Source organism: Oryx dammah, unplaced genomic scaffold (genome assembly GCF_014754425.2).
Source record: "Oryx dammah isolate SB20612 unplaced genomic scaffold, SCBI_Odam_1.1 HiC_scaffold_8, whole genome shotgun sequence".
In the NCBI taxonomy this organism is placed as follows: Eukaryota; Metazoa; Chordata; class Mammalia; order Artiodactyla; family Bovidae; genus Oryx; species Oryx dammah.
This window is the reverse complement of record NW_024070192.1, coordinates 741,007-750,492: the sequence shown is the minus strand read 5'-3', so window position 1 is coordinate 750,492 and position 9,486 is coordinate 741,007. Positions and strand designations below refer to the sequence as shown.

General features: G+C 49.2%; 1 protein-coding gene across 1 annotated transcript in view; it reads right to left on the bottom strand.

The window, feature by feature from the left end:
• Window positions 1–3,293: 3,293 nt before the first annotated feature.
• The window catches only part of APOH (apolipoprotein H), a 12,395-nt gene continuing 6,202 nt past the window's right edge, over window positions 3,294–9,486 (bottom strand). The window contains exons 6-8 of the mRNA XM_040244391.1: window positions 7,759–7,938; window positions 5,288–5,485; window positions 3,294–3,451 (exon numbers count right to left, since the gene is read on the bottom strand). Coding sequence (XP_040100325.1) covers window positions 3,396–3,451; window positions 5,288–5,485; window positions 7,759–7,938 — 434 coding nt within the window. The 3' untranslated portion in view covers window positions 3,294–3,395. The remainder of the gene's footprint in view (window positions 3,452–5,287; window positions 5,486–7,758; window positions 7,939–9,486) is intronic.

Here is a 9,486-nt window from a genome sequence, read left to right as displayed (position 1 = left end):
TCACCAACTCCTGGAGCTTGCTCAGACTATGTCCATCGAGTCAGTGATGCCATCCAGCTGTCTCATCCTCTGTCGTCTGCTTCTCTCCCACCTGCAGTCTTTCCCAGCATCAGGGCCTTTTCAAATGAGTCAGCTCTTCCCATCACGTGGCCGAAGTATTGGAGCTTCAGCTTCTTACTAAACTGATATATGACTCTTATCAGGCATATAATTAGCAAATATTTTCTCCTATTCAGTGCATTGTCTTTTTGATTTGTCAGTGGTTTCCTTTACTGTGCAAAAAATTTTTAAGTGTAAATACTTCCCATTTGTTTATTTTTATTTAATTTCCTTTGTGTTAAGAGACAGATCCAAGAAAATATTGCTATAATTTACGTCATAGGGTGTTCTGCCTACGTTTTCTTCACTAACTGGAAGAGATACATGCATCCCAATGTTCATAGCATCACTACTTACAATGGCCAAGACATGGAAGCAACTCAGGTGTCCATCAACAGATGAATGGGTTAAGAAGATGTGGTATATAACGGAATATTGAATATATATATATATACACACACATATATATACAATAACTGGGCTATTCAAGAGGTGCAGTGATAAGAAATTGCCTGCTGATGCAAGAGCCACAGGTTTGATCCCCAGGTCAGGAAGATCCCCTGGAGGAGGAAATGGTAACCCACCCCAGTATTCTTGCCTAGGAGATCCCATGGACAGAGAGCTTGGTGGGCTACAGTCCACGGGCTCACAGAAGAGCTGGACGCAGCTGAACGACGGAATGAGGACAACAATGGGACGTGGAGATTCTGAATGACAGCTTGGGAAGAGCCACGCTCGTTTCCGTAAAGGGAAGAGGCGCAGAAAGTGCAGAAGAGCACCTTGGGGAAGCGGCCAGGCCCGCGCCAGGGGAAGGCGAGTCCTGAGGCCCAGGCGTCCGCGAGAAGAGGCCTCCCGGGGAGACCGAGGGGAAGGGCTGTGCTGGGTGTGCAGTGGGAGCCGGCAGAGACCAACAGCTCTTTCTGGGACTTTTATAAAAACAAGGCATACAGATGAGAAATGGAGTGTTTTCTGCCCCAATAATAAACAGGGATGTCACAGCCGGCAGGGATCTGGCCTCCACGTGTGAGTTTCTGAGCCCTCAGGGCGCCCGGAGGAGAACGGTACTTGCAGTCGGAACCGTGAGGCCGCAGGTACCCCGTGGGTGAGCGGAGAGGACTCAGGAGCCTGCCCAGAGGGCCGAGGTGCGCACAGAAGCAGCAACTTCAGGGAGTCCAGACGCCTGCGTCTCCCCGCACCCGGAAAAGCTCCAGCTCCTCACCTTGAGATATCTGGCTCGCTTTAATTCACAAAAACACGTGTGACGCCCACACTACCTGCCCCTTGCGGCAAACTTCTGTATAACCTGACTCCCCTCTCGCCTCCTCGGAGCAGCTCTCTCAGTCACCTGAGATGCTTCAAGTCTCCAGGACTTAAAGTCCTAAAAATTCCCACCAAATAAAACATAACTCCCAACTTTAGGCTGTGACTATTTTAAGTTGACACAGCTGGAGAGCAGTAGCTAGAAAATGGTGTGAGCTGACAGCAAGGTTTTCTTTTTAAGTGATGATATTAGTGGAAAAGACCCTGATGCTGGGAAAGATTGAGGGCAGGAGGAGTAGGGGCAACAGAGGATGAGATGGTCGGATGGTGTCGTGGACTCAAGGCCATGCGTGTGAGCAGACTCTGGGGGAGAGTCGTGACAGACGAGCCTGGTGTGTTGCAGACCATGGGGTCACAAAGAGCTGGACAACAGCGACTCAACCACATTATTGCATGTTTGTGCAGACTGCTCCAACACAAAGGGGGAAATGGAAGCTCACCCATCACAGGAGCAAAATTCTTAGCTAAGGAGACAGGAGGTGGGGTCCTGGGTGTGAGGTTTGCCCTGAGATGGGATCTCAGAGGAAGGAGAAAGAGCGCAAACTCGGTACAGACTGCCGAGGTGACAGACTTGGTCACGCACAGACTAAAAGGGGTCTTTCCTGTTTTCTTGGTGAAATAAGAGCAGGACGTTGTCTGAGAGGCACGGAGGGCAGCTTGAGCAGGGCTGAGAAGAGACACAGCCGTGTCAGGGAGGCGGGGTGAGGACCAGCTAGAGAAATGCGGCAGAATTGCCGGGCACAGCTGAGCTCGTGTGACGTTCGTGTTCATGGATCAAAGCGGGACCTAATAGCATAGTTGTGAAGTTCCTCTTTTTTCAGCAACGTTTAGCTGCTCTGGTGTAGGCATAGGAGACACAACTAGAGCCTGGGGGGCGGTTTGCCAGCACCTCCTACAGAAGGAGAAAGGGGCAAGGAAGTTAAATACAGAGAAAGGAGCAACCTCAGTGATGGGCCAGAGGCATGTTGGTGGACAAGGAGAGATTTCTAGGCATTATGTAAACCAAGCTGTCCGAGTCCAGACCCACTTCTACTGGCCTGAAGGGCTATGCACTTTGTTTATCCTTTACAGTGATACTTCTCAAAAAGGCAGAGTTATCTGGGGACTTGGTTACAAATGCGTATTTGGGGGCCACCCTCAGAAATTCCAGTACATAGCATTTTTTCCCTTTGTGATTATTACTAGGCGATACTGATGCTGGGGTCTATGGACCATTCTAAGGAAATAATTGCATTGCAGTTGTTTTGAGTGAAAGCACTTAAGAGGAGAATTAGGGAGAGGGGACTGTGTAACCAGGTAATAATTTACACTTCCCATTTCACAGCTGGGTGAGAGCAATGTTCCAAATATTTGGGTTTCTTAATTTGGCCACCAGATGCGAAGAGCTGACTCATTTGAAAAGATCCTGATGTTGGGAAAGATTGAGGTCAGGAGGAGAAGGGGACAAAGAGGATGAGATGGTTGGATGGCATCACCGACTCAATGGACGTGAGTTTGAGTAAACTCCAGGAGTTTGGTGATGGACAGGGAGGCCTGGCGTGCTGCAGTCCACGGGGCCGCAAAGAGTCAGACACAACTGATTGACTGAACTGAACTGAACTGATCTGCAGAGCCAACTCACTGGAAAAGACTGATGCTGGGGAAGATTGAGGGCAAGAGGAGAAGGGTGCAGCGGAGGATGAGATGGTTGGACAGTATCACTGACTCAGTGCACACGAATTTGAGCAAACTCTGGGAGACAGTGAAGGACAGGGGAGCCTGGCGTGCTGTAGTTCAAGGGGTCACAAAGAGCTGGACAAAACTTAGCAACTGAACAATGGCAAGCAAAAAAACAGATAACGAAAAGTAAGCTACCGTGTGGAATAACACTGCAATGGTTGACACAGTAAATTCAGTCTCTTTATTTTTCCATTTCCATTAGATTCTTGGACAGACACATATAAGCATGACATTTAATCTTCAGTGTGAAAACCAGCTTAGCATGGTTTTACGTCAGATGCATCCGTTTTCCAGAAAGCTAAAGAACTGTGCTCTGTTTGGGGAGAAAAAATAAATAAATACTCTAAAAGAAACAATCGTTTCTTAAATTTGTTAAATAGCCAAGCCAAATCAAATACATTTTATAAACGTGTAGAATAAATCTAATTATATGAATGAAAGCATTCCGTGTGAGGTTTAAGCGATTCAAGAAAACATCAGGGAAAAGATAAAGCAATCATTTCCAAGCGAGAAAATGAAAGGTTCTATATAATTCTGACACTTAAGATTAAAAGAAGAAACTGCATCAGCCCTCTATTTATTCCCCAGTGTACCCGCAGCACTCATCTGTCTACAGACTATAGGGGAGAGCAGCCTGAAGAAATACATTAACCAGCTCTGCTTGACTTTTTAAAATGTCTGCTAGTACTTTTTCTGCCAATCTGTACTGGGATTATTTGTCAGCTTTAATATGTAACATCGAACCAGGGCTCTGCTGTGTCTTGAACAATAACAATTTATGCAGTGCACTTCTAACTATTTTAATTAGAGTGAGAAGAATGGTCACGCTTATCATTGAACACTCACTGTATGTCATGCGTGAGATTTCAAATCATCAAGCCTATGAGGTGGGTATTGTTTGCTGGCTCTCATTTCCTCCTCTGTCTCTAGCTGCCCACTTCTCAGACCTTTCTCTTCCCTAATCTGCTCCCAGCTGTGTCCTCGGCCAGCTGATACAGGGCTGACGACATTCTAGAAACCTCTCTAAACCTAGATGCAATCATAGCTTCAGCCTCTGGCTGGCTCCTCCTTTGTGACAACAAAGGGATGTATTTAGATCTGAAACTAACGGCTTAAATGCTGACCATTGTGCTCCTTTATCTCACACGAACTCAAAGTCACCCTTCCTTCTTTCAATGTTTTGCTCTAATGAACACTTTTCTCTAATGGGTACTTTTCAAACTCTGGGAACTGTCAAAAGAGGGACAGAAATGTTAGATCCGTAAACCAAACACCGTTGACTTGAATCACTTTGTAATTTGGGGTGAGTTCATTATCATTTGGGCTCAAGAGGTGGTAAGTATTACTGTTCAATATTCCGTTCAATATCATTATCATTATTCACGCGTAATCTGGAATGATACCCCATGGCATAATTTAACACTCATCAAAGAAAGCCACAATCCTGACTGAGTTTTAAGGAAAAGAGTCGGAAGGGAAACCGGAAATGCCAGTTGCAGGTACTGCTTCGTCCTGCTGTTTTCTCCCGTCCAACCCTGCTTTTAAAAACCCAGTGGCCAAACTGACGTGGCTTCTTTTAGTCATTATGTGTCAATAGTAAAAGTACAGATTACGATTACTTGACTGCAAAAAAACATGAAGTAATGCCATCTGCGGCAACATGGATGGGCCGAGAGATGGTCACACTGAGCAAGTCAGACAGAGAAGAAAAAGCATCGTACAACAGCCCTCACGTGTGGAATCGGAAAGAAACGATACAAAGGAATGTACTCACAAAATAGAAACAGACTCACAAAGGCAGAGAAGGAACTTACGGTGGCCAGGGGGAAGGGATAGGGAGGAGGGATAGTCAGGGAGTTTGGGATGGACATGTACACACATCTATGTTTAAAATGGATAACCAACAAGGACCTCGTGTGCCGCACAGGGAACTCTGCTCAATGTTACGTGGCAGGCTGGATGGGAGTGGAGCTTGGGGGAGGATGGATACGGGTGTATGTATATGGCTGAGTCCCTCCGCTGTTCACCTTAAACTATCACAACACTGTTAATCGGCTATATCCCAATGCGAACTGAAATTTTTTTTTTAAGTACTGATTATGGCCAGGGCAAGGGAGATGCCAGCTAAACACTCCAGCATTAAACTCACCCTTGAAGCACTTAGGAATTTCGATGGTGCCGTCTATGCACTGGGCATCTTCTGTGTAGCTGCACTTCTTTTCCTTATTTTTGCAGAAGAAAGACACTTTTTGGCCATGCAGCATTCCATTCTTAAATTTGTTCTGGATAGCTACTCTCTCTCCTTCGTATATCACAGTAGCTTTTTTAACAGATAACTTACAAGATGCTGAAAGAGACAATATTTGTAGTCAAGACGGGACTTCACTTCCTCTTTCTTAAAGAGAATGCAACATCAGAACCACTGGGTGAGCAGGCCTGAAGCAAAAGGCCCGAGAGGAGGAGGTTCTGAGAAGGTGCACAGTGAGTAGCCCCAGCGCCACGGCCAACTGCGGTTCTCTACCGACAGGACCGTGAACCGTGATTTCCGAGATCACCTTTTCTGCCCCTGGAGTAGCCACGTGAGAGGTCAGAGCGGAAGCACCAGGCGCTCTGCCTCCCTGGTGGTCCAGTGGTTGAGAACCCGCCTTGCAAGGCAAGGTGGGTCCCGGCCGGGGGAGACCCGCGCAGGCCCCGGAGCCCGTGGCCAGCAGCAAGAGAAGCCGCCGCCCGGGGAAGCCTCACGCCGCGTCCCGGAGAAGCCCCCGTTCCCCTCTAGTAGCTCCCCCTTCTGGTAGCAACTAGGGAAAGCCCACGCAGCGGCGAAGACCTAGCCCAGCCAGTAAATAAACAAACCGTTATTTTTAAAAAAAGCACTTCTCCAGATACGCAGATGGAGAGAACAAACGTATGGTGCCTGAGGGGGAGGAAAGGGGTGGGAGGAGTCGGGAGACGGGCTGACACATATACACTGTTGGTACTTTGCATGAGATGAGCACGGCACCGGGAGTCCACTCCGTGCTCCGTGGTGACCTAATGGGAAGGAAATCCAAGAGGAGATGTGTGTCTCCGTGTGGCTGATGCACTTTGCTGCACAGCGGAAACACACATTGTGAAGCAACCATGCTCCAACAAAGTGGTTTTAAAAGACACTGCGGTTGCAGGTAAGCCTCCCCTGCCCGCTCAGCTCCCATTCACTGAACCGGCGCACCCACCCCCGAGCCAAGCGAGTGTGGCTGGTAGCAGCTCACAAGGGCTCCCTTCTCTGAAAAACAGCCTTCAGCCACAGGGAGCCTCCTCTCCCAGCAGCACGGGCACGTCAGCCTGGGGGCAGGGAAGTGCGCAGCCCACAGCCGTGCAGACTCACAAGGGGATCAAGATAAGCAAGTCCCCTCGCCTCTCCATGGGATCAGCGGCCCTGTCCAGAGCTCCCCGGGGATTAAACTGAAGTTACACTCTAGCTGAGCCCACATCCTCGATCCAGACCTGGGCCCCGTGTCTGCAGCATCAGCATCTCCTGGGGACCCGGTAGGAACGCTAGTTCTCAGGTCCTACTCCAGACCCAGCGAAGCAGAGACTGTTTAAACAAGCCCTCTAGGCGCTTCTGACGCACAGTGTCCGGCTCCATCCTACCTGCCTCACTCTGTGTTTCCTGAGGCTCAGTAAATCAGCTGCGTTTGAATCCCTGTCTCAGGCCCTGCTTCAAGGGGGCCCCCAACCTAGTCATTCTCCATCTTGCCCAATTTCCTTCCAGCCCACGGCAGCCTGAGCAGAAACTCAGTGCCCACCTGCGGCTCTCTGCATAAGCACGACACGGGCCAGACCAAGCAGCGATGATGCCAAGGGAACCAGCTTCTCAGGGAAAAGATGCCCGAGTGATGAGCCTTCGGGTGAGAGGTCCTGGCATGGAATCAGGCCAGGTTCAAGCTGAGTAAGCGGGGAAACAGGTGCAAGGGGGGCCCTGTGGCCTAAGACGTGGAGAGAGTAGCTGCGGTTCCTGACTGAGTTCCCAGCCTCGCGTCCCCACACTCATGGTCCATTCGATTGCCTATTGCCCATTTGTAGTTAATCACCATTTCCAGGAACTCTCTTGACTGTGTGGTGGGGTTTTGCCCCAGTGAGGAGAGTCCTGACCAGAACAAAGCGAAGCAGGATGGTCACGGGCCAGGACGTAAAAGCAGCTGTAGGAAGCCCACACGGTCTTCCACCACGTTATCAAGGCTTACAACGGAAACGCTTGCCTTACGCAGTCAGGAGGGGCCTCCTGGTGGCCCAGCGGTTGCGAATCCACCTTCCAGTGCAGGGGCCGTGGGCCTGCTTCCTGTTCAGGAGACCAAGAGCCCACACACAGCAGGGCAGCTGAGCCTGCACGCCAAGACTGCGGCGCCCGCGAGCTGACACTGAGACCCGATCAGCCAAAACAAACAGCTGAACAAAGTGCATAGGTTTCAAAGCTCAAACAGGCTTGCTAGGCGTGAAGCTTCCCCGCGTTCATGTAAATCCCCGCAGCTGTGAAGCAAGTCTGAGAAACAAAGTGGAAAGTGATTGGAACAGGGACATGGCAAGTTAAGGAGGCTCACTGGATGCACCTGGAGGCCGTTTGAGACCTCGCCCATATCGCACCTTTACAGCTTGGCTGCGCAGACCAGTTTCCGAACTTGCTGCATTCAACCTCTTCCGGGCCATCCAAGGAGTACGTTTCATGGCAGCCAAATGTGGCGGTGTCCTTGTAGTAGAGGACTGGGTTTGCAGGATAGTTCACAAACCCGTTGTCTGGTCTTGATGGGAATGGGCATCTTACTTCTAAAAAGTTTAAGCAATAAGCCGTGTTAGCATAAACAGAGCAGGGCCCGGTGATAACAGAAGAGTCACGAGCTCCTCTCTTATACCAGTGAATCACTGGGTGATTCCTGTGATTTCCCCTTTATCTGATCCTCGTGAGACCCTGGGTATTAAAATAGAAACAACAACACTTTGAAAGTAAATGAATGAGTTACCAAGTTCTTTGGGCTTTCGTATAATCACAAAGTATTATATTGCAAACTTCTTCTGCACACCGTCTAAGATGGTGGGTTTGAATGAAAGAAAAGTCTGTCTCTTTTAATCAACAGACCATGAAATTAAAGCACAAAGAACACTATTATTTGGATTTTAAAAGTTAAGCCTCATTCTTATGATTGTCTTCAGACTACACAAGAAGCAGCACGAAATACGAAGAGGAAAAGCGGCGCTGCTCCCCCTTCTTTGACCCCCAAAGTCCGAAACCCACACCCCACTTTGTCCTTGTTGCCGATCAGTCACTAAGTCTGTCCAACTCTTTGCGACCCCATGGACTGCAGCCTGCCAGGCTTCCCTGTCCTCACTATCTCCCGGGGTCTGCTCAAGTTCGTGTCCATTGAGTCGGTGATGCCAGCCAACCATCTCATCCTCTGCTGTCCCCTCTTATCACACTGCAGAAAACCAGGCTGGGTGGAGGGGCACAGAGCTTCTGGAAGGCAGTCTAATGCAATAGTTCAAGGATACAAATTCCAGGGACTTCCCTGGTCCAGCGGCTAAGCCTCCACGCTCCCGAGTTCCACCCCTGGTCAGGGAACTGGATACCACGTGCTTCTACTAAGAGAGCCCACGTGCTGCAGCTAAGACCCAGCACAGCCAAATAAATAAAGCGGATTTTTTAAAGAAGAGTACAAAATTCGAGTTGGACTCCTTGGATCAGTTTTGGTTCTTCCACAAATTGAGTGCAAAGGAATGTATGAGTCTATAATAAAACTAAAGAGAAACAGTGCGTGGAAGAAAAACTTTTCCCTGTAGAAGAATTTCAGGTAATAAATATCAAAGGACAGATAACATCAGAAAGCCACCATTTTGCAACCACCAGTGCCTCAGCTGACTGAGTCCTGGGTTATCAATGACTTCTCAAGAGCAGGTGTTCACATAGCCCCAAACTACCACCCACAGGGTGTGTACTAATTCCAAAGAGGAAGAGATGCTCTTTTTACCAAGAGAAGAAGGGTGTGCCCCTTGACCACAGGATCGCGTCACAGCCGACAGTGGCTGACTGACACCAGTGCCTTCTGCTGAGAGGGAGCGCATTCTTAAAGATCATTGACCTGAGTCTAATCATGAGTAAATAAGCAGCCAACTTCACATTCTGGAAAGTTCTAAAGACACCCAGCATGCACTCTTCATAAACAATGAAAGATGCCTGCGAAGGCAGAGGATCATCCCTAACGACAGGACCTGCTGCTGCTGAGTCGCGTCAGGCGTGTCCGACTCTGTGCGACCCCATGGATGGCAGCCCACCCGGCTCCCCCGTCCCCGGGACCCTCCAGCCGAGAGCACTGGGGCGGC